At 37.5% G+C, this 26,147-nt stretch overlaps 2 protein-coding genes across 2 annotated transcripts in view; one reads left to right on the top strand and one right to left on the bottom strand.

Annotated features, from left to right (window-relative positions):
• The first annotated feature begins 1,120 nt into the window (after positions 1-1,120).
• On the top strand, positions 1,121-6,008 carry LOC131158066 (probable mitochondrial adenine nucleotide transporter BTL1). The gene is made up of 6 exons (XM_058112627.1): positions 1,121-1,551; positions 1,775-1,903; positions 2,367-2,461; positions 3,747-4,080; positions 4,404-4,641; positions 5,314-6,008. The coding sequence occupies exons 1-6, from the start codon at positions 1,528-1,530 to the stop codon at positions 5,565-5,567; spliced, it is 1,074 nt and encodes a 357-aa protein (XP_057968610.1). The 5' UTR covers positions 1,121-1,527; the 3' UTR covers positions 5,568-6,008.
• Positions 6,009-8,251: 2,243 nt separating this feature from the next.
• The window catches only part of LOC131158067 (reticulon-like protein B23), a 78,532-nt gene continuing 60,636 nt past the window's right edge, over positions 8,252-26,147 (bottom strand). The window contains exon 6 of the transcript XR_009137398.1: positions 8,252-8,330. The gene's annotated coding sequence lies outside the window, so the exon portion shown is untranslated. The remainder of the gene's footprint in view (positions 8,331-26,147) is intronic.

Raw genomic sequence — 26,147 nt, 5'->3', positions numbered from 1 at the left:
TAAGTATTCATAATCCAACCTAATGCAGAAACCTTCTTTCTCTCTTGACAATTTTACCTCTCACAACCATCCTCTAACTTAGGCATTGAGAGATCCCCTGAACACTACTTGGACCTTCAAAAGGTCCACTATTATTTTGTAGGTATTTAAGTAGCATTTGGGAGTGTGAATTTTGGGGTTTAGATTTGAATTAATGTAAATTTAGATGAAACTCAATACAATTATATACTGTCTTTTATCTACATCCACACAAATCCAAATTCAAGGCTTCAAATCTATGCTCCCAAATGCAAGATGAAAGTAACCACAAAGACCATTGGCCATTGCTTGAGTATGTCTTTGGAGTGACTCTGTTATTCTTATCAATTGTTGTTCTCATCAATAGAAACGTTTTTGTAAAATCTCACCCCAGTGACCCTTACATTACCTTGTGCAAGTGTTTGGTGACCAAAAGGGCATCATAATCAATCCTGGGAGGATACAACCTTACATATTGGCCATTAGTGTGCCCAAAACTAATTTTTGTACCAACAAAAGATTGGATTTTTTTTTACTGATAATATTCTTTTAAAATTTTTATTATTTTACAAATTCATATTTAAAATGAAATTTTCATATATTGTATAAATTAGTTAATACAAATCCTATGTCATAACTAATAAAAAAATTTTCAACCCTAAATTATTATTTTTGTTTATTCCTATTCATAATGAATTTTCTTTAGAGTGACGATTCACGTTCTTGCGAATAAGTATTTTTTTTTTTATAGGAAGTTTTGTATTACTAATAGTTAGAAAAAAAAAATATTACAAACAAACGTCATAATATAAGTCTCCATTTATGATTATTCCTCTATTCTTATAAATTAGTGATAATTGCTGGATTCATAAGAAAGACTTATATATTTCACTTCATAACAATAATAATAAAGTAAGTTATGTTATATTAACACCATTTTTTATACCAAAAAAAAAAAGAAACTAAAATGGAATGGAAAATCTTTATATTTTTAAACACTTGCCATAATAAATTGTTTCCATTATGGCCACAATCCATTTCATTTATCATACCAAACAAGTTATAATTACTCTTAATCAATGCTTTAGCAATGATACTCTTTTTTTTTTTTTTTTTGTTTATCTTTCTTTCTTTGTCTTGGTTCCTATAAACAAATTTATTGACCTTCCAAATATGTTTTTTGGGAGCATGGCTTCAATAGTGATAGGTGCTATAGGCTATGATAGCCTATATTAATTCAAGACACCATAACATAGCATTAATGGTGTTAAAGATTTTCTTTAATTATATTTTTACAATCTGCAGGGCATAAAACATAGATTTTCTCACATTCAAAATTTGCCATTTCTGGATCATCTTTGCTTTATCACGAGGATATATCTGCTTCATCTTCTTCTTGCTCTCTCAAGGCAGTGCAATTGGTCGCTCACAGGCACCCCAAAAACCCTAAAATCAAAAGCATCCCAATTCTCTCCACTACCTGGGAATATCCCTCCGCAGCCCCTTAGAATGGTCCAAAAAACTCCTCCCCAGGCATCTCTCTCTCTCTCTCTCTCTCTCTCTCTCTCTCTCTCTCTCTCTCTATATATATATATATATATGTTTATATATTTTGTATATGGAACATTTTTGTATGTATATGTGATCTAGTGCTCATGCCAGAATCTTCACATTCCCTTCTCCTTTCAAGTTGGTTTCTTTTTTCCCTCTGAAATTTCTCTTTCTGTGTGTAATGGCATGGGAATCGGAATCACAGAAGAAGAGTTACTGCGTAATGGGAGACGTGTATGGGGTGATCATGCTGCCCAAGGAGGTTGAAATCAATAGAGTGAATAACACTTTTGATCTCCGATTCCATGTTCCTGACTTTACACAGTCCATCAAAGTGAGTTGCTTTACTTTGATTTTGCTTTAACTTCAGTTTGGTTGCCGAGAAAATTGTGGGAATGAATATATCTAAAATAAAATAAAATCTTTCTTATACCGTGCGAAAGAGTTCGTCTATACGCACAGTTGGGTTGAGGATGTTGTTTATTTTGATCAAAATGGCGCAGAGGTTGGAAACTCTGAAATTGAGAAATTTTTATTTTCTTTATATCATGAAATGAACCATTTTCTCCAGCAAAATTAATGTTTGAGCCTTGTTCTTTATTTAATATTTCATCGTCTAGCAATTATTCTTGCGTTGCGTGAGTTTGGGTACAAATTATTTTCCTATAACATGATTATATGTTAATTGTTATTTTAATGGCCTTTCTTTTACTGGATTATGATTTTTTACTTGCAGAAAAACTAAATCAGAATATTGTTCTCAAGGTTGGCCATAATTTTTTGTTTAATTTCACTAGGGTTTCTTCAGAACTAGAGAGGTGGGGGAGTTCGTTAGTGGAGCTTTGGCAGGGGCGATGACCAAAGCTGTACTTGCTCCTCTAGAGACCATCAGGTTGGCCATACTTATCTTATTTAGTTTTTGCTGCAGAGAAAAAGAGGAAAATTTTCTTTTAGCTGCTTGTGAAAAGAATTGTGTTAATTCGCAAAATCTTGTAGATAACATCACACTTGTTCTTGATTAAATGCCAAATACTGAGATTGAGTTTGAGCTTTTATTTAATAATTAGGGTACATGTTATGATTTGTTTTTGTGCAGGTATATGTGCAATAACACAATAATTGGATTGGTTATTTTTTGTTATTTGGGGAATATAGAAAAGTCTCCAAAAGTAATTTGTTTCTTTTATTTGAATGCATGCTTTTGTCAGCAGTCTTGGCAAACAAGTTCAATGCCTTCACAAATTGGTTACTGTGGAGTCGTAGACAGGTAATTAAGTTGATTAATAGAGATGATGTTGGTGTTGGATGCCCATAGAAAACGATGTTGCTAAGATGAGGGATAGTCCAACCAGGGCATGGAACTAAGGTATTGAAATAAATCCTGATTCCAGCTTATTGGACAGAAAATATGACCTTGTATAGAAGGAATGGAGAATCAGGGACTCAGACTTAAACGAATTTTCCAAGTACCTTACTCACTTCTTTAGAACAAGATCCATTTCATATGTCAGTTGGGCACTTTCTTCTAGCGTGTTTGCTCATGTTCTGATTGTTCATTAATTATTTATTTCTTTTGGAGGTGTATTCCATGCTTAGAGAACTATTGTTCAATTGGAGTTGAAGTTCAATTCTTGACTATGAATTAAGGTTTGTTCACCTATGAAAGTAGAATTAGACTCTGTCAGTGAATCTAAATAATGGCTGCTGGCAGTGTCAAACTCCTACTGAAGTTGAACTTAAGTTACTATGGAATATTTTGTTGCTAGTTAAAAAGTATCTTAAGACAGTGCCAAGTAGCAAAGTTGATGGCATTTTGGCTAGCTATATTCTCTTTTTTTTTTTTTCCTTTCTTTTAAAATTCTCTTTTTACAAAAATCATGAAGTAAACAAACCAATTTTCCAGATATACACTCTGTGTGTCACAGTCAAGTCAAGCAAGGGAATTGAAGGTTGTTCTAAGTTTTCATTGAGTTGTGTTTCTATTGATCTAAGTAGAAGCACTTAGACATTTTTGGAACGTTTAAATAAACTTTATCCACTATGTGAGTCTGTGACTGTTGCAATCTAAACAAAAGCACGTAGACTTTTTGAAATCTTTAGACATTATTCTGTACGTGACTGCTAAAGCATAATGTATTGATATATAATGCCTGTTTTAAAAAGTGTAAGATATGCAGGACACGAATGGTTGTGGGTGTTGGGTCCAAAAACATTACTGGTAGCTTTTTGGAAGTCATTGAGCAGCAAGGATGGCAAGGGCTGTGGGCTGGCAACACAGTCAACGTGCTTCGTATAATCCCTACGCAGGCAATTGAACTTGGAACTTTTGAGTGTGTCAAGAGAACAATGACATCAGCGCAAGAGAAATGGAGCAAGGCTGAGTGCCCTAAGGTGCAAATAGGTCCTATCTGCTTTAACTTCTCTCTCTCATGGATCTCTCCGGTTGCTGTGGCCGGTGCTGCTGCTGGAGTTGTTAGCACACTCGCATGCCATCCTCTAGAAGTATTAAAGGTATGTGCATCATAAGCCCATTGGAATCATGTTGAAAATACTTCTCTACTGTGGAATCCAGAGTTTTTATTTATTTTCTTTTTTTTCCCAGTTAATATTGTTACATTGCATGATCAACTACTTCAGCTATAGTGCTGAGAGTTTTTGCTCTTATTTTTCCTCACTTCTGATGAAATTTTTACTCATTGTCTGCAACATCACCTCACTTGTTGCTTTTGTGTGATCATATGAAATGATAGTTCTGAAAACATAGAGAAGAAAAAATTTTAAATTGTGTTGTATGTTATTTTTGCACTGAAAACTTTATTCCTACTTTCTCATAGGATCGGCTAACTGTAAATCCTGAGGCTTACCCCAGCATAGGCATTTCACTTAGAAAGATTTACAAGGATGGTGGGGTCCGTGCCCTTTATGCTGGTATTTCGCCAACACTTATTGGCATGCTTCCGTACAGCACATGCTTCTATTTTATGTATGAGACAATGAAGAAATCTTACTGTCTTGCAAAGAAAAAAGAATCCTTAAACCGAGCAGAGATGCTCCTGGTTGGAGCTCTGGCAGGTATGAAACTTGACCTAAACCATGCTGGATCAAAATGAGTCCTCATAACCGCTTCTTAAAAAACTTACTCATGGAGCTTAAAGTCGCCTTTTAAAAAAAAAAAAAATTGAAATGGTTTCTTGTAAATGAAATTAGTATATCTGTCAAAAACTCTTTAGCTGGGTGGATTGGGACAATCAGAGCACATTGAAGCATTTTTTCCTAGGAGCTTCATATGATGGGTTTTTGTTAAGAATTTTAAGAAAATTGGTTTATTCTACACGTATCAAATTCTTTTTGGATATGGCGTAGAGTACTACTGCCAGGTTAGTTTTGTCTTTGTTCCTTACTCTTCAATCTTCATCTATTTCAAATACAAATGAGTGACGGTTCCACTTGAATATTGTGAGGGTGCCTAAGATTTGACACTAGAGAGTGCAAAATGTAGTAATTGTGCTTGTCTATCAGTGGGGAGGTCTTAGGTCAGCTTTCCCATGGTGAGCGTGAGACAGGTTGGGGTTTTCCTAATCAGCACTTAATAACATGCAAACGGGTGACTTTCGTGGAAACACAGAACTTCTAGTTTCCCTCTTGCAAATGGCGCCTTGATGATCAGATGATCACAAAATTTGATCAACTGACTAGTGATATATCATCTAGTTTGACTCGATGGACTTCCCTTTGTGTGGCCAGGTTTTACAGCCAGCACAATCAGCTTTCCCTTGGAGGTTGCCAGGAAACGGTTGATGGTTGGAGCTCTACAAGGCAAGTGTCCTCCACACATGGCAGCGGCACTTTCAGAAGTTATTCGGGAGGAGGGTTTGTTGGGGCTCTACAGAGGGTGGGGTGCAAGCTGCTTAAAAGTCATGCCATCCTCGGGCATCACCTGGATGTTTTACGAAGCTTGGAAAGATATATTGCTTGTCGAGAGACGAAAGCAGCAATAGTCTGCCAGCTCTTCCTGTGCTTGGAATTGCCAGTTATGACAGCATGCAGGTCATCCAGCTCTTCCCATGCTTGGAATCATCAGATAAGGCCGGGAGTAGTGCTCATAACAATTTTAAGCTCATGTTGGTGGGAGTCTAACCACTGGCCATTTGCTGACCTCAATTATATGGTGAATTTTTCATAGGATACATTACAGATTTCAAGTCCTGAAATTTCACAGAATCACAGTTCACTTTCTCAAGTAGTTTTACATTTTAGTTTTATGAAACCCCCAACAGGACTTGAACTACCCTGAATATCAATCAAACTGTGACAATTTAAACTCCAGAGAGAAAGGGAAGTATAATCCTTTTTTTTTTTATCTTCTCTGCTCCATCAAGAAAGAAGGATCTGTACTAACAACATTTTCTCATTGAATAAAATTATTATCATCCCTTACACATCCGTTTGCAGCGGTCAATGAAATTGGTCCAGGTTTGATGAGGGATAGAGTTATCAGCACTGGAAATGGATGTTCATTACTTCATTTATTGTTATTATTATTACATTGTCTTTGGCGGGATAAGCTTATCCTGTGCTTCCCTACTTGTCAATTAAAGCAGCCTTTTGCCCACTTGTCTTTTCTGTTCGAATGCTCAGTTGTGTGATATTTGTGCATGGTGTGGAGGCTAGCTGTTGTTAATGCATGTGCAGCGACACAGGACACCACAGATGAGCACGTATCTAACGTCAGTTTCACAAAAAAAAAATAAGTTTGGGTAAAAGAAATGAGCTTTTGTTCAGGTATGAGAAAAAGACAAGACTGCAGAACTTTTAACCTGTCTTGAAATTTTAAAGATTTTATTAAAACATAAACCTTCTTGAAATTTTTGAAATTTGACGAGAGGTTTGTAGGATTTTTAATTTCAAAGACGTCCTTATATTTTTGACAAACATAAGGAGATAGAAAGTGGTTTTTGCTAACAGAGTTTTTATTTTAAAATATTGATTAACCTGAGTATCAACTTCAAGTTTTCATGTTTTAGGTTTGATTTGATTTGCAAAATAGCTATCTTTAAGAATATGAAATATTGGATGGACTTGAATTTGAATTTGTATTGAATTTGAATAAAATGTAATATAAAATTATATTAGAATTTATTCAAATCTAAAGTTCAAAATCCATACTTTCAAATGCAATATAAAAAAATAGAAAATAAACTTTTGATTGAATATGAATTGGGAAAGGATTTGACACTCTCATCATGAATTGACACTCCTTAAAAATACACACAACTTTAAATTTTATTTGGTATTCAAGTGATCAAGTTGACCCAAGTCACTGTTTTGGAATACTTGAAAATCACAAAACTTTACCTTATGTTTGGGTTCGCTGACGAACCCATTGTCTTTATCGACAAACACCCTTTTTTGATTCGTCGACAAGTACGTGTGTCTCGTCGACAAGTACACGTGGCCAGCAGCCCATATATAGGCTAAAATCACATTTTCAGCGCAGGAAATCACTCTCCCTCACTTTCTCTCTCTAGGTTCCGCTCCTCACCCATTCTCCTTTTGATTTCGGCTCCGCTAACTCGATTCGACGATCAGAAACCACCACAAGGATCTAGGGATGGTTCTCTACAAGTTAATCAGAACAGATTGTTGATTTGAGGTACTTGGTCATCACTCTAAAATCAAGGTAAGGAAGCTATTTTTTGAGTTTTTCTAATTATTTAAGGAATATGAGTTAAGGAATGTTAAATAAAGAATGTTTTTGGGGTTAATGTGATTGAATTAGGGTTTATAAAGACAGGGGTTTTTGTGCGTACGTCGTAGGCGCAGATTAGGATCCCTGCGGGGTTTTTTTCAAGAATCAGGTAAGGAAAATATGTTATGTGAGTTGTTTTATAAATTTTTACCAGTAAAATATTATATATATATATATATATATATATATATATATAATTATGTGCTTTCAGAATATGATTTTTGGATAATTTAGAAGTATGACATTGTGAGTATGAAATTATATATATATATATATATATATATATGTATATATATATATCTTATATAGCAGAAAAATACAGATTATAGTATATGAGTTTTATTTAATTGTATGGCATGAGAAATATCAGTTTAGTATAGAGTTTTACATGACTTTTATACAACCATGATTATGCAATTTTACAGAACCATGATTATTCATATATTACAAAACCAATGAAATACAGATATTACAAAATCATGGTATTACAAATACTATAGAATCTTTTTCAACTTATATAGAATCATGGTTATTTCAATTTATACAGGATCATGGTAAAACAGTAATATACAGACATAGTATTATATAGTATCAAATCCCTTATGGACCATAACAGATTACAGAGCACAGTACCGTATGTGACGACCTGCTTATTTTCACATTTTTTTTTCTTTCTTAAAATATAATAATAAAATCAATATCACAAATTCCAGCTTAGCAAATCATAATCCACCTAGACCCGTGGGTACCAAGGATATATCAGAACACAAAACGGAAGCCTAGGCAACAGGAAACATACAATCATATACATCTCATTATACAATATATCACAATACCAGAGTTACTACAATCACTGTATACATAAATATACATCACTCAACCTAAATAAAAATATGTCTTAGGGCCATTTCGACAAAATACATCCAACCCTATCAAAATACTTACCCTTCTGGAAGGGCAGCTCTACTGTACTAAACTAGCAAGGCTTTACCCAATCTTCTATCAGGGGCTCCTGAAAATTTTATAAAATTTTGGGGGACACCTCTCAGTAAGGGAAATAAACTAATACCAGTGTGTGGCAACATGAGTATTTCGTGTTCTACATATACCATACATAATATATTCATTAACTATTTTTTCAAATATAGGAAAACATATATATCATCAAAACATGGCAGAACATACTGCATTTTCATAAACATATCTCATCTCATATAATAATAATAACAAAAAAATATTCCTCGTAGGTTAGTTGGTTGTTGTCATGTATTACCCCCACATAACTAGGTTGTGTGGCCCAAAGGCGGGACCTGACAATGGTTGGCCAGCCACTGCCAAGTCAAAAGTACAGTCTATAAGTCTGATGGGTCTACCAGATCTGGTCCGTACACCAAGAGCACTCACACACTTCTTAAAAACCACATCGACCATCCAATCTCACACCACTCCGTACAGCGGCGTTAACATAAATATCATGATCACAAAGACCATGGACACATTGCAATGATACCATGGAAGTGTTAGCCTAGACCAAGCCAACCGGGTTCTGATATCATATAACATATACTAAAACTGTGATACATGGATATTTCATATCATTAATTATCAATTCAATCATATCATTTTGCATATATACGCATATCATGAAAATCATCGGCCCGTACGTCAGTATTACACATTTTATCATAGCTCAGCCCGTACGTCGGCAAATCATAGCACAGCCTGTATGCTGGCAAATCACATCCATAGCTCAGCCCGTACGCTGGCAAATCACATCCATAGCACGGCCCGTACGCCGACAAAATATATTCATAACGCAGCCCGTACGTTGGCAAATCATACACATAGCTCAGCTCGTACGCCAGCAAATCATACACATAGCATGCCCGTACGCCGGCAAAACATATAAAAATCAAGGCCCGTACGCCAATTTTCCATTATAAAAATCCATATCATAAACACATTCCCAGAAACATTATTTTATATTAATTTCTACTCATGCCACACTAAATAGGTTTTTCGTATATTTAACATATCATCACTTTCAATAGCATTTTCCCAAATATAAATCATATATATATAAACATATTTACTTTCCTGAAATCAAATGCTATATATACATACATTTCCTTAAAAAGAACTAACTTAATTTATCCCCTTACCTGATTCCTAAAAAGCACTTAAGAAAATCTGCCCCGCACCAGCAGGGTTCCCAACTCAACACCCTGGAAATAGCATTCCCCAGAACCAAAGTTCAGTATTTCTACACGAATAACACTTCCTACAACTGTCACAAATCCAAATACTGAATAGAAAGCCTTACCTTGGATTTGGGATGGTTTCCAACTCAGCCACACCGACGATCCACTCCGGCAGACTTGCAGAGAACTTTCCCAAGAGCGTTGTGGTGGCTTTAGATTGTCGAACTGGCGAAAATCCGGCCCGAAATCGAAGAGAGAAGGAGGAGGGGCCAACGGGTAGTAGAGAGAAAAAGTCTGTGCAGGAAATTTTGGCCAAAAATGAACTTTAGGCCTATTTAAACTGTGGCCTTTGCTGATGAGCCACGTCACCTCGTCGACGAAGTCAGTACAAAATTCGTCGACGAACTCTCCCCTTTGTCGACGAAATTCAGAAAACCCAAAATCATCCCCTCGGTATTTCCTTGTCGACGAGCCATGTCATCTCGTTGACGAACCCAATTATATTTTCATCGACGAATCATGTTCTCGTCAATGAGCCCCTGTTATACCCTCGTCGACGAGTCCCCTGTATTCATTGACGAGGAGCTGAAAAATTCCTCGAAATTATACCTTCCAAAATGCAATGTCGTCGACGAACGAAGTCAACAGCCTCCTTCTATTTTTGGTTTCTAGTTCCCTTTTTTATTATTTAAATACCATTATTCTTTAGGTCGTTACACCGTAGATAATACAGTATAGATAGTGCAACCAGATATCTCAGATAGAGTGTGGAATGATTGTCGATTGTAACTCAGAGGAGAGACGAAGAGCTCCCTGGCAGTCGGGACCAGGTTGAGCAGGCCAATCATACTACCGAGGTTTACAATTTGACTTATCCTGGTAGGCCAGTCAGAGTTAAGTTTAGCCAACGTGCCGCACAACCTGAATCCTGTGGGGTAATTCATGATATATAGTTATCCATCCAGGGAAATTTTTACAGTTATATAGGTATGTGGATTTATAGATAATGGAAACTATAAATATTATAGCTAAAAGTATGATTAAATAGAAAATTCAAAAACACTTGTATTTTAAGTAACATAGGTGTGAGTTATGATATGTCTTACCCTAAAATGTTATCTTAGTTATAGAATGATTAGTAAAAGTATTATGTATGTAAACTTATTTTCCACACACTAGTAATAACATATTTTGTCTTACTAAGAGGTGTCTCACCCTAGAAATTCAAACATTTCAGGAAATCAAGATCAACGTGCGGAGCAAGCTCCAAGATAGATGGGACTTTTGTACTGCCCTAACTGCAGGGTAAGTGTTTTATTGGGAGATGTATTTTGAGTAGTCCCTAGGAGTTTTGTGGATTTTTAGGAGATGTACATGTATATTTTGGGAAATACTAAAACTCTGGTATTGTATATAAGGTTTAAGTATTTTATGTTTTCCGTTGCATAGATGGTATGATTTATGAACAAGTATCCTCGGTATCACTTTGGCCAAGACGTTATAATCGTTATGGGTATTAGAGTAATAAATGTTATTGCAAAAGGAATATATAAATGAAAAAAAATGGTAGAAACTTGGTGGTCGTCACAAGTTTGGTATCAGAGTCTAGGTTGTTAGGTTCTGTAGACTTTAGAACACAACGTAAAACAATACCAGAGTATAGGAATAGATCTTGAAGATGATAGGAAATGAGAAGATCAAGATTTTAGTGACTCTATGTTAGGAATTAAGATGAGAATTTAGGGTTTTGGTTTTGCAGTCTGGAGGTAGAAACTTCATGGTGGTTTCTGTGATTTTCCTGGAAAGACGATTTCAGGAAAACCATGGTAAACTATCTTTGGGTTTGTTTCTAAATTGCAGGATTGAATCTTAAATTGAGAATAAGGACATTAGGTTAATTGATGATATAAGATTTTATTTAGATAAATATATTAGTTATGTTATGAAGATAGGGTCCTCAAATTATGTTTATTCTCTTTTCAAGATGGACCCTCAGAATAGTAGTGCTCATGCCAGTGATGATGATGGTGCAGGACCCTCTAGTATGGGCGGCAATGATTCAGATGCAGTCTTGCACAGTGTAGCTCAGTAGGTTATGGCTGAGATAGCATGAACTTCTAGGGAGCAGGGATGCCCGTCAGGGAAACAGGGATGCACAATCTAGCAGTTCACGGGCATGCATCCTCTGGCATTCTCAGGGGGAGCCAACCTTGTAGTTTCGAAAAACTAGATACATGAAATTGAGAAAATACTGACTGTTCTGCACTGCACCGATGAATAGAGGGTCTTATATGCCATGTATAGGTTGACAGGAGAGACTGAGAGGTGGTGGACAACTGTGAAATTACTAGAGGAGCAGAGGCCAATGTCAGTAGTAATGTCATTGGACCAATTTAAATAAATTTTGTTTGAATGCTACTTTCCTACCACCATCAGAGAAGCCAAGGTGGAAGAGTTCCTGAATTTGACCCAGGGGCATCTTACAGTTCAGCAGTATGCGACGAAATTTGTTGAGCTGTCACATTTAGCCCCATATATTGTCCTAGACAAGGCTAAGAAGGCAAGGAAGTTCAAGAGGGGCTTAAGGCAAGAAATCTATGAACTAATGGCCATTTTAAAAGTGCGGGATTTTTCAGATACGATGGACAGGGCCATTGTAGCAGAGGAGAGCAGACAGAGGGGTACTGGGACACAGAGCCAGAGAAATAGGCCCACGCTTCCTAGATTTCAGGCAGGTTCCAATCGGAGCCCATGGAGGGGGGATTAGTGCGGCAAAGGTCGGAGGCAAGTGATGGGGAATCGTGGGTATCAGGGCGAGCATGTAATGACTCGAAGAATAAAGGAATTTAAATAATAAAAGAAAGGGAAATGGAAATAGGAACAGAAGGAGGTAGTCAACGACATTGCATTTTGGATGTGATAATCCCAAGAAATTTTTCAAGCCTCGTCGACGAACACAAGGGTTTTATCGATAAGGGTTCTTTAGGATCTCGTTGATGAAGTTCCATCTCATCGACAAGAAGATACTGAGAGAGGATTTTTAGAAGTCTGAAATTCATCGATGAGGGTTCAGGTTCATTGACAAACTTTCTTAAGGACTCATCGACGAGGTGACGTGGCTCGTCGACGAATCCCTTAGTATAAATAGCCTAAAACTTCATCTAAACGCACAAAACTCATAAATTCTCACACACTCTCTTTCTCTCCTCTACGCCCATCCTACCTTCTCTCTACGATCTCGGGCCAGATTTCTGCCGATTCGACGATCTGAAGCCACCACGGCGCTCCTGGGAAAGTTCTCTGCAAATCTGCCGAAGTGGATTGTCGATAGGGATGAGTTGGAAACCATCCCAAATCCAGGGTAAGACTTTCTACCTAATATTTGGTTTCTTGACAGTTGTAGAAAGCGTAGTATGCATAGAAATACTGAATTTTAGTTCTGGAAAATGTTGTTTTCAGGGTGTTGAACAAGGAACCCTGCGGGTGCGAGGCTGTTTGTTTTAGGGGGTTTTTCAAGACTCATGTAAGGGGATAAACTAAATTAGTTATTTTATGAAAATGTATTATATTATTACAGCATCTGATTTCAGGGAAATAAATATATTTATATATGATTTATATTAGGGAAATACTGCTGAAAATGATGGTATGTTAAATATACGAAAAACATGTTTCATGTGGCACGAGTTGAAATTAATATGAAATACTGTTTTCTAGGAATATGATGAAGATATGGATTTTTATAATGGAAAATCGGCTAATGGGCCGAGATTTTTATATGTCTTTGAGTGTACGGGCCGTGCTATAAATATGATTTGCCAGCATACAGGCTGAGCTATGTGTATAATTTTTCGGCATACGGGCCGAATTATGGATATGATTTGCGAGTGTACAGACTAAGCTATGTATATGATTTGTCGGCGTACGGACCGAGCTATGGTTGTGATTTGCTAGCATATGGGCTGAGTTATGGATATGATTTGTCGGTGTATGGACCGAGTTATGGTAAAATGTGAAATACCGGCGTACGGACTGATGATTTTCATGATATACGTATATATGCAAAATGATATGATTGATTTGATAATTAATGATATGAAGTATCCATGTATCACAATTTCAGTATATGTTATATGATATCAGAACCTGGTTGGCTTAGTCTAGGTTAACACTTGCACGGTACCGTTGCTATATGTCCATGGTCATAATGATCATGATATTTGTGTTAACGCTGCTGTACGGAGTGATGTGAGATTGGATGGTCAATGTGGTTTTTAAGAAGTGTGTGAGCGCCCCTGGAGTACAGACCAGGTCTGGCAGACCCATCAAACTTACAGACTGTACTTTTGACTTGGCAGTGGTCAGTTAACCATTGTCAGGTCCCGCCTTCGGGCCATACAACCCAATCATGTGGGGGTAATACATGACAATTACTAGCTAATCTTCCAAGGATGTTTGTTTTTGGTATTACTATTTATATGAGATGAAATATACTATGTAAATCATTATGTTCTGCCATGTTTTGATTATACATGCTTTTCCTAGAAATGATATATATACAGTTCTACTAGTTATGTTTATGATTATATGTATATCACATAAATGCTCATGTTGTCATACACTACTATTAGTTTATTTCCCTTACTGAGAGGTGTCTTACCCCGAATTTCATAAACATTTCAGGAGCCCTGATAGGAGAGCGGGTAACGCACCGCTGATCTAGTACTATTGATCTGCCCTTCCAGAAGGGTAAGTGTTTTGATAGGGTCGGGTATATTTTTTGGGATGGCCCTAAGATATCTTTTGGGTTGTGTATTGTGTGTATATAAATACAGTGGTTGTAGTAACTCTAGTATTGTAGTGTATGGTATAATGAGATATATATGATTGTATGTTTCCTACTGCTTAGGCTTTCGTCATGTGTTACTGATGTATCCCTGGTACCCACGAGTCCAAGTGGATTATGATCTGCTGAGTTTTGGGATATTGTTCTTATTATATTATGAAAAAAAAATCTATGAAATTAAGCAGGTCATCATAATTTGGTATCAGAGCCTAGGTTGCTAGGTCTTATAGACTTTAGAATGCAGCGAAAACAATATTAGGGTATACGAAATTATTTGAGGTTTTGTTCTATAATCTGGAGACAGGACTTCTGTAGTAGTTTCTGTGTTTTTCTTGGGTTTATGATTTCAGGAAAACCATAGTAAGCTATTGTCGAGTTGTTTTCCTAGAATGTAGGACTGAGGTTAGGAATAAGTTAGGAATGTTAAGATAAGTGGTGAGGTTAAGTGGGTAAATTATGAGGATAGGATTTCTAAGTTACATTTGTTATTTTTTAGGATGAATCCAGGAGGAAGTAGTGCCCATGCGAGTGCAGTGATGGAACAGGGCCTTCATGTGCAGGCGGGACTGACTCTGACACGGTATTACGTAACATGGCTCAACAGGTTATGGTTGAGATCGCTAGGAGCTCCAGGAAGCAGGGTGGTCCGCCGAAAGGCCATAAGTGCGTGAAATTAGGAATATCTTCCCAAAAGGGGGGATGAATTGGCTTTTAAAAATCTCTTTTAATTCCTTTTTAGAATTCTTAAACTTATTTTATTTTTTTTAACCAATTTGTGACTTATTTGTTTAATTTGTTAAGCACTCAAGAACTTAGTTTCTTTATTTAATCCTTAACCATACAAACATCCAATCATTCAACCAAACCAATCAACTATAATTAAAAAGCAAACAAACAAGCCAATACACAACACTTATGTAATATAAAAACTCAAAATGGTTGTTTGTTGATATTAGCCAAATTTGAACCAAGCCCTGTAGTGAATGAGAATTTATGCTTGCTGATGTAAAGCCCTATATAAATGAATCCAATCACTCTTTCCAAATATTTAGAATTCAAAAAAACTCTTGGTAAATTTATCATTGGGATGTTAACCAAGTAACGTACTCCCGTATGGTTTCCGCAAGATATAGTGTAACCAACGTACTCCCTTTCGGTCTCCGCAACCCAAATCAAAATTGGACTCTAAGTTTACTTGATTTTCAAATATGCGTAGTGTGTTTAATTTAGATATTTAAAACATCCACGCAGTTGTATATGAACTGAAAATAAAAAAATGGGGAAAGAGAGAGTGAGACGAGGATTTTTACGAGGTTCAGCTTATACCCAACCTACGTCCTCACCTTTGGCAAATCACCAAAGGATTCACTAAACCTATTACATTGATGGGTGGAACAAAACCTTTACAAGCTATACCCCATGCTCAAACACTCCTTCACTAGGCTAGAGCCCGCCTCTCCAAACGATGTCCCCTCGTTCGGTCACTTCTTTAGGCTAGGCCTCTCTAAGTAATATCCCCTTGCTTAGCCAACAATCCAAACAATCCTTGGAACGTCAAAGAACTACAAGAAACAAGATATAATATGCATACAAATATACTCTCACAAAGAGTAAGTTAGTACAAGTTCAACACTATATACTTCAATGTAAAATATCAATATGAAATACAATGAAGTTTAAGTGTAGAATTCACCAAGATCCTTCTTAGAAGAGGATTAGCAATAGGAATTCAAAGGAAGAAGGATCAGCACTTCGAAATATCTTAGAAAAAGAGATTTGCAATGAGGGAGCAAGTGAACTTTGGAAGAACAAGAGTGCTTTCAGCTTCTCAAAACAGATTTTTTCAATTCTTGGATGTGTTTTGATTTGCAAAACCATGTATTTATAGGCTTTCAAACAAGTTTCCTTGTTGCTAAAGTTTTCTTAGAGAGTTTCCCAAGTTGTTGGAAAATTTGGAGCTCAAAACGGCTATTTTAAAAAAATTAGATTTTAAAAAAATTTGCCCATTGAACAGTGTTCAGATGTCTGAAGATAGGGTTCTAACGTCTGAAGTGTCGAGTTTAGATGTCTGAAGTGCCGGGTTCAAATGTTTGAATAGCTACTACCTGTTTTAGTTCTATCCCAAAAAATCTTTAGATGTCTGAGCTTAATCTTCAGACATCTGAGGTCGTTCTGTGTACTGTTTTGACAGCTGAAATTCCTCCCGTGAACAGTGTTCAGATGGCTAATAACTGTGACCCCGCTTCAGTTTTTTGGCCATAACTTTTTTTGTTATAATTCCAAATTAGGTTTTCTTGGTTTCAAAAGAAATTTAAGAGAAAATCCTACAACTTTTATGTTGAATACATTTTAAAATAATGAGATTTTTATAGAGAAAAATTCACCTCAATGCGGATGTATAAAAACTGATAGCATTTGGAAAAACTCTTTTTGGTGCTTTTCATTCCAAAAATGATTCTAACCTTTTTAAAATAATTTTTAACCTTATAAAAATATTTTCTAGGTATTTTAAAAGGTATCTAGGTTTAATAATTTAACCTAAGAGCTTAAAAATATTTCAAACGATATTTTAATCATTAAAGCACTTACATGAGACTTCTAAGACATTAACATTCTAAACGCTTAAGTCTTCATGCTTGCTTTGGCCCTTTCTTGGTCTTCAAGCTTTAATATTCTTTGAGCTCTCTCACTTTTCTTTTCTTTACCTCTTTTTACTTTAAACATTCCTTGGCTTTCAACAAATCATGCATGACCTCATATTCTTTAAGGTTTAATATATCATCTTTAAATCCATGCTTTGACTCATTTAAGCTTCATTTGATCCTTGTAAGCACTTTCACCTTAATTTCTCATATGTGAGCCCTGAAATAACATTACTCACACAAATATGTTAAATTCTACTTGTTTGTTAGCATCAAAACAATATAATAAGATTTTAAGCCTTGTAAGGCTAACAGTGCACTATCGAAAAGTTTACGAAGATGAATCCTTCGGCCTTTTCAAAAGGAGTCGATCCTACAGCTGCTGAGAACAGGATGCAAGAGACTGAGAAAGTTTTGGCGGTGCTACCATGTACGGAAGAACAGAAGGTCCTCTTTGCCACCTATAGACTGATAGGAGAGGCCAAGAGGTGGTGGACTGCAGTGAGACTGTTGGAGCAGCAGAGGGCGACTCCGATAGCCCTGACATGGGACCGGTTTAAAGAATTGTTCTTTGATAGATATTTTCCAGCTACTATCAGGGAGGCTAAAGTAGTAGAGTTCCTAAGTCTGAAGCAAGGACAACTATCCGTCCAGCAGTATGTGGCGCGTTTCATCGAGCTTTCTTATTTCGCCCCGTATATTGTTCCTAATGAAGTGAAGAAGGCGAGGCTATAACGACCTGCTTAACTTATCACATAATAAACATAAATAGTAATAACATCAACCCAAACCCATAGGTAATGGGGATAGCCTAACATAAAACAGCAAAAATCTAAGCAGTGGTAAAAAGAATCTACATCTATCAAACCATTAATTACATAATTCCAGAGTCTACTACATTTCCAAAATACAGTATTTGAATACAATCTCCAAAACATCAAAATAGACCTAGGATCATACAACAAAAATCTCTTGATCCTAGATCAAGGCTTACCCTTCTAGCAAGGAAGCTCAACTCACTTAATGGCGGCCACGACCCACCGGTCTCTCAGAGTCTCTTGAAAAATTAATTTAAGTTCGGGGGTGAGACACTTCTCAGTAAGGGAAAATAAACTAAATACAGCTGTGTGGCAACATGAATATTTATTGCAGTTATACATACTCTTTACAATTCATATATCTAAAAACATATATCATAACATGGTGGAATAATCATATACTTTCATATTTCTAATAACTCATAGTGATCATGAAATGTCTGTTATAACTAATAATACTGAAAACATACCCAGAATGAATAGCTAGCTGATGTCATGTACTACCCCCCATGACGGGTTGTGTAGCACGAAGGCGGAACCTGACAATGGCTGGTCGAGCATTGCCGAGTCAAAAATGTATATAAGTACGATGAGCCCGCCACACCCTGGTACGGACTGCCAGGTGGACGTCTACAACTCTATATTGAAAGTCACATCAATTATCCATCTCCCACCCCCTTGTGGGGTGGTTAGCACAAGTCCGAACATAGATATCTGATCTATATAGCTACGGTACCAAGCTCCTGAACTGAACTAAATAAACATCCGGATTTTGATAACATATAATACATGATAATATAGCATCTTTCATAATTTCATAAATACGGTCTCACGCTGAAATCATTTCATAAATACGGCCTCGCGCCGAACATTTTATAAATACGGCCTCGTGCTTAGCATTTCATAAATACGGCCTCATGCCAAACATTTCATAAATATGGCCTCGTGCCAAATATTTCATAAATACGGCCTCGCGCCAAACATTTCATAAGTACGGTCTTGCGCCAAACATTTCATAAATACATTATGAAAATAAATCAATTATTAGGTATTTGACAAAATCATCATAACATACTGTATCATTTCATAATACCTCAAAACATGTTTTACTCATAAAATCTTCCATATCATAATACATTTCATGAAAAATAACATTCATGCCACACAAAGTTGGGTAAATCATACATTTCATTCTAAAATCATAATTTCCGTACAACAGCAGTATTTTTCCTAAATATGCATTTATTCCATAATATTCAAATATTGTACATATTTTTAAAAAAATCAATTTGCCCATAAATAATAGTAATTTTCATGAAAAATAACTGCTTTAGTTTATTCCCTTACCTGGCTACTGAGAAAACCCCTAAAATATCCTAGTCTAACACCCATAGGGTTTCCTACTCAATACCCTGAAAATGAAAACTCCCAGTACTAAGCTTCACTATTTTCATGTGTATATCATTTCTTATAACTACCGTAAGACCAAATTTGGCTTAAAAAGCCTTACCTCAACTCAGGGATAATTTTCAACGGAGTTCTACCAACGATCCGCTACGGTAAATATGCGGAGAACTTCTCCAGGAGCGTCGTGGTGGCTTCATATTGTCGATTCGGCAAACGATGGAACCAAAATCGAAGAGAGAAGAGAGAGAAATCGTAGGGAGAAAGAGAGAAAGAGAGAAAGAGAGAGAGAGAGTGAAGTTTTTCCTTAATTTTGACTTTTAATCTGGGTTTTTGATATTTATAGGACTGGATTCGTCGACGAACCACGTCATCTCATCGATGAGTCCAATAATTTCGTCGACGAAACCCACTCCTTGTCGACGAAATTCAAACTGCTCAAAACCTCTCTCGGTATTTCCTCGTCGATGAATCCCCTGTGTTCATCGACGAGGCCCTAATAACTTCTCTCGGTTATTCCTTCCAAAGTGCAATGTCGTCGATGAACAAAGTCGACTTCCTCCTTCTGTTATTGTCTCCATTTTCCACCCTCTTAATCATTATTTAAATACTATTATTCTTCGGGTCATCACATTCTCCCCTTCTTATAAAATTTTGTCCTCGAAATTTTACTATTCACGTAATTTATCATCCCTTAGTAGACAAAATGGTTTACTTATTTTATTACTTACCCTCACTTATGGTGGAGGAATACCGTGGTTACATTTCAAGTCCTGGGAGATTACATATACCAAAAGAAAATTCCTCCAAAACTAAAATACCACTTACTAATTAAAGAATTACATATACCTGCAAAAGAAATATTACATATTTACTCACATTTTTTAATTACATTTAAATTTTTTGAAATAGTTGTGGGTATTTCTATCTGATCTGTTCCTCGAGCTCCCAAGAAGCCTCTTCTATTGCATGATTCCTCCATAGAACCTTTACTAGAGAAATTTTCTTATTACGTAGTTCTTGTTCTCTTCTGTCCAGGATCTGCACGGGCACCAACTTATAAACTAACGAATCACTGAGCTCCAATTCACTATAACTGATGATGTGAAAAGGATCTAGGACGTATTTTCTCAACATAGATACGTGGAATACGTCGTGCATCCTGGATAGTGTAGGTAGCAAAGCTAGCTTGTAGGCCATCGGTCCCACTTTCTCTAAAATCTCAAATGGACTGATAAACTTAGGGCTAAGTTTACCCTTCCTACCAAACCTCATAACTCCTTTTAATGGAGCTATCTTTAGAAACACATAATCACCAGTATCAAATTCTAAATTCCTACGGCGATTATCGGCATAACTCTTCTGTTGGCTCTGAGCTACTCTGATTCTTTCCCTGATAAGTCGAACTTTGTCATATGTCTGTTGTACTAGCTCTAGCCCCACAACGCGCCTCTCACCCATCTCATCCCAATACAAAGGAGATCGACATCTCTTATCGTACAAAGCCTCAAACGGTGCCATGCCAATACTGGACTGATAACTGTTATTATATGTGAACTCTACCAGCGGCATGAACTGAGTCCAACTACCCCCAAAGTCTAATACACACGCTCGGAGCATATCTTCTCATATCTGTATCTTCCTCTCAGTCTGCCCGTCTGACTGAGGATGGAATGCCGTGCTGAAAGATAGTTGAGACCCTAAAGTTTCCTGTAAGCTTGTCCAGAACTGTGACGTGAAACGTGGGTCTTGATCTGACACTATAGATTCTGGCACGCTATGAGAACGAACTATCTTCTGGATGTAAATCTTCACTAAACGGCTGAGGGGATAGCTGATCTTGATTGGGAGGAAATGGGCAGACTTAGTCAACTGGTCTACCATCACCCAAATCGCATTCTGGCCATGTGAGGTTGATGGCAGCCCTGAAACGAAATCCATGGATATATGATCCCACTTCCACTCTGAGATAAATAGCTGCTGCAACTAACCCACCGGCCTCTGGTGCTCAGCTTTTTCCTGCTAGCACGTCAAACACTGGGCTACATACTCGACAATCTCCCTCTTCATACCACTCCACCAGTAAAACTCTCGCAGATTCCTATACATTTTCGTACTTCCGGGGTGAACCGTAAACAAGGATCTATGAGCCGTCTCTAAAATAGTCCTCCTAATGTCAACATCAGCAGGAACACACAGTCTGGAATGGAACCGCAAAGCCCCATCATCTAAAATGCAAAATTCCTCTCCCTGACCACTCTGCACTCTATCCATTACCTTCACCAATTTTGGATCTTCTTTCTGAGCAACTTTAATTCTTTCTTGAAGCATAGGTTGTACCACTAAACTGGCGATACATACTAGAATATTACTCTCAATCAATTCAATGCCGAGTCTCTCTAGATCCATCATGATCAGATGCTGGATCTCCATAGCTGCAAACACTGATTCTCCAGATTTCCTGCTCAGTGCATCAGCTACCACGTTTGCTTCCCCTGGGTGGTAACTGATAGTACAATCAAAATCTTTAATTAACTCTAACCACCTTCTCTATCTTATATTCAATTCCTTTTGGGTGAAGAAATACTTTAAGCTCTTGTGGTCAGAGAAAATCTCGCAATGTTCATCATACAGATAATGCCTCCAAATTTTCAATGCGTGTACCACTGCAGCCAATTCAAGATCATGGGTAGGGTAGTTTTTTTCATAGTCTTTCAACTGTCTGGACGCATATGCTACCACCCTACCATGCTGCATCAATACACAGCCAAGTCCTTTCAAGGACACATCACTGTAGATAGTATAACCCTCACCCCCAGACAGGATGATCAATACAAAAGCTATGACAAGCCTCTGCTTCAGTTTCTAAAAACTCTGCTCCCAGCTATCGTCCCATTCAAATCTGGCATTCTTCCTAGTTAGTCGTGTAAGAGGCCTTGATAAAGCTGAGAACCCTCAACGAAACGACGGTAATAACTAGCTAACCCTAAGAAACTATGATCTCCTGGACATTCTTCGGTCCAACCCAATTCACTACCGCCTTAATCTTACTGGGATCTACAGAAATTCCATCCCCTGAGATAACATGCCCCAAAAACACAACTTTCTCGAGCCAGAGGTCACATTTGCTAAACTTGGCATACAACTTCTTTTCCCTGAGCATCTGCAAAATCTGCCTCAAATGTATCTCATGCTCCTCATAGCTCATCGAATAGACTAGTACATCTCAATAAAAACAACCACAAACTGATCTAAATATGGATGAAAAATCCTATTCATCAAATCCATAAATATCGCAGGAGCATTCGTCAGACCAAATGGCATAACCAGGAATTCGTAATGCCCATACCTGGTCCTAAAAGCCGCCTTCGATGCATCTTTTGCTCTCACCTTTACCTGATGGTAGCCTGACCTGAGATCGATCTTAGAATACACCTGTGTACCCTAGAGCTGATCAAATAAATTATTGATATGGGGTAGAGGATACTTGTTCTTGATTGTCACTTTATTAATCTCTCTGTAATCTATACATATTCTCATAGACTCGTCCTTCTTTTTCACAAACAGCACTGGAGCTCCCCATGGAGATACACTAGGTCGATAAAACCCTTATCAAGCAAATCCTGCAACTAATTTTTCAGTTCTGCCAACTCTGCTGGCGTCATTCGGTACGGTGCTTTAGAAATCGGCGCTGTACCTAAAAGTAGATCAATAGGAAAATCTACTTCACGATCAGGTGGTAGACTTGGTAATTCATCTAGGAACACATCCATAAATTCTTTCACCACAGGCGTATTGATATGCTTCAATTCATTTTCTGACATTTCCTTCACAAAAGCCACAAATCCCAACCACTCTGGAGCAGCCTCCTCGCCTGAACGGCGGAGATCATCTGAGGTAAGGATTGCAATTGTGACCCTATAAATCTAAATTTTGGTTTTCCTATAGGTCTGAATATCACTTCTCTAGCACGACAGTCTATAATAGCAGAATTAGCTGCTAGCCAATCCATGTCGAAAATGATGTCAAACTCGTGCATATCCAGCACCACCAAATCAGCAGATAAAATTCTCCCTTGAACATCAACTAGACAACCACGGAGCATCCTACTACATCTCACCACTGACCTGGTTGGTGTAGCTACTAACAGTTCAACATATAATGATTGCGTTTCTACCCCCACATAGTTTAACACACTCTAAGGACACAAACGAGTGTGTGGCACCAGAATCAAAAAATGCAATAACTTTAAATGAAAACATATTAACCGTACTTGTCACCACGTCACCAGCTGTCTCAGTATCACTCGGTGTCAAAGAAAAAACCCTGGTTGGGGTCATATTCCTCTGCTGGCCTCCACGTGGCACCTGATAGCCTCCTCGAGCAGGTCTAGGAGCAGGAGCAGCACCAATTTGAGCCTAGTAATCCCTCATCACATGCCCTGGCTCCCCACATCGATAGTAAACACCTCGCTTGGTATGACATTCCCTTAGGTGCCTCTTCCCACAAGTTAGGCAAATTGGAGGTGGCAGCACACCCTGGAAATCACGATTCCTGGTCTCCTGTCTCTTATCTCTATAATAGCCACCTCTCTTCTACGAACCACGGCCGACTCCCTGCTGGGAACTTGAAGGTGCGGATCTCTTCTTCTGCCTCTGCTCCTTGGGCCTTTTTCAAACTGTCGTACCTTCTTCACCTCATCTGGAATAATGTACGGGGCGAAGTGAGATAACTCGATGAACCTCGCCGCATACTGCTGCATTGACAATTGTCCCTACTTCAGATTCAAGAACTCCTCAATCTTAACCTCCCTGAACGAGGCTGAAAAATATTTGTCGAAGAATATTTCTTTAAATCGCTCCCACGTCATCTCCACAGGTACAATCCTTTGCTGCTCTAATAATCTCACCGCCGACCACCATCTCTCAGCCTCTCCAGTTAGTTTATATATGGCAAATAGCACCCTCTGCTCCTCCGAACATTGTAGTACTGCAAACACTTTCTCTATCTCCTGTACCCAGTTTTCAGCGACTGCAGGATCTGTCCCTCCTGAGAAAGCCGAAGGATTCATCTTTATGAATTTCTCGATCGAGCTACTATGGCCTGCCGATGGACCACCCTATTCCCTCGAACTCTTAGCAATTTCTACCATAACCTGTTGTGCCACGTTGCGTAAGACGACATCTGAATCACTACCCATAGCGCTTGAGGGTCCAGCATCCTCACTCCCACTAGCGTGGGCACTACCGCCACCAAGGTCCATCCTGAAAAGCAAATAACTTAACTCAAATCCCCCTTCTTTATACATATCATCCAACTCATACAATATTTTCTCCTAATTAATTCATCTCTCCTGATCTTAATTCAAGGCTCAATCTTGTAACCTAGATACCCAACCCAACAATAGTTTACCATGACTTTCCTGAAATCGTCACCCCAAGAAAATCACTTAAACAACCACGGAAGTCTTGCATCTAGACTATAAAACCAGACCTTAAATCCCCTTATTCTATACTCTGGTATCATAACTGCTGCATTCTAAAGTCTACAGAACCTAGTATCCTAGGCTCTGATACCAAATTGTAACGACCTGCTTAACTTATCACATAATAAACATAAATAGTAATAACATCAACTCGAACCCATGGGTAGCAGGGATAGCTTGACATAAAACAGCGGAAACCTAAGTAGCAGTAAAAATAATCTATCTATCAAACCATTAATTACATAATACCAGAGTCTACTACATTCCCAAATACATTATTTGAATACAATCTCCAAAACATCAAAATAGACTTAGGATCATACAATAAAAATCTCATGATCCTAGATCAAGGCTTACCCTTCTAGTAGGGAAGCTCAACTCACTTAATGGCGGCCACGACCCGCCAGTTTCTCAAGGTCTCCTAAAAATTTAATTTAAGTTTGGGGGTGAGACACTTCTCAGTAAGGGAAAATAAATTAAATACAGTTGTGTAGCAACATGAATATTTATTACAGTTATACATACGCAGTACAATTCATATATCTAAAAACATACATCATAACATGGTGGAATAATCATATACTTTCATATTTCTAATAACTCATAGTGATCATGAAATATCTGTTATAGCTAATAATACTGAAAACATACCCAAGATGAATAGCTAGCTGATGTCATGTATAACCCCCCATGACGGGTTGTGCAGCCCGAAGGCGGGACCCGACAATGGCTGGCCGACCACTGCTGAGTCAAAAATGTCTGTAAGTACGATGGGCCCGCCACACCCTAGTCCGAACTGCTAGGTGGACGTCTACCACTCTACACTGAAAATCACATCGACTATCCATCTCCCACCCCCTCGTAGGGTGGTTAGCACAAGTCTGAACATAAATATCTAATCTATATAGCTACGGTACCGAGCTCCTGAATTGAACTAAACTAACATCCAAGTTTTGATAACATATAATACATGATAATATAGCATCTTTCATAATTTCATAAATATGGCCTCGCGCCGAACATTTCATAAATACGGCCTCATGTTGAGCATTTCATAAATACGGCCTCGTGCCAAATATTTCATAAAATGGCCTCGTGCCGAATATTTTATAAATACGGCCTTGTGCCGAATATTTCATAGATACAGCCTCGCACCGAACATTTCATAAATACATTATAAAAATAAATCAATTATCACGTATTTGACAAAATCATCATAACATACTGTATCATTTCATAATACCTCAAAACATGTTTTACTCATAAAATCTTTCATATCATAATACTTTTCATGAAAAATAACATTCATGCCACACAAAGTTGGGTAAATCATACATTTCATTCTAAAATCATAATTTCCGTACAACAGCAGTATTTTTTCCAAATATGCATTTATTCCATAATATTCAAATATCGTACATATTTTTTAAAAA

Source organism: Malania oleifera, chromosome 6, assembly GCF_029873635.1.
Source record: "Malania oleifera isolate guangnan ecotype guangnan chromosome 6, ASM2987363v1, whole genome shotgun sequence".
Classification (NCBI taxonomy): Eukaryota; Viridiplantae; Streptophyta; class Magnoliopsida; order Santalales; family Ximeniaceae; genus Malania; species Malania oleifera.
This window is presented reverse-complemented; position numbering and strand designations above follow the sequence as displayed.

Coding starts and splice junctions, on each gene's coding strand:
- LOC131158066 (XM_058112627.1), top strand. CDS start 1,528: ATGGTCCAAAAAACTCCTCCCCAG. Junction 4,081..4,403: donor ATCCTCTAGAAGTATTAAAG/GTATGTGCATCA, acceptor ACTTTCTCATAG/GATCGGCTAACTGTAAATCC. Junction 4,642..5,313: donor CCTGGTTGGAGCTCTGGCAG/GTATGAAACTTG, acceptor TTGTGTGGCCAG/GTTTTACAGCCAGCACAATC.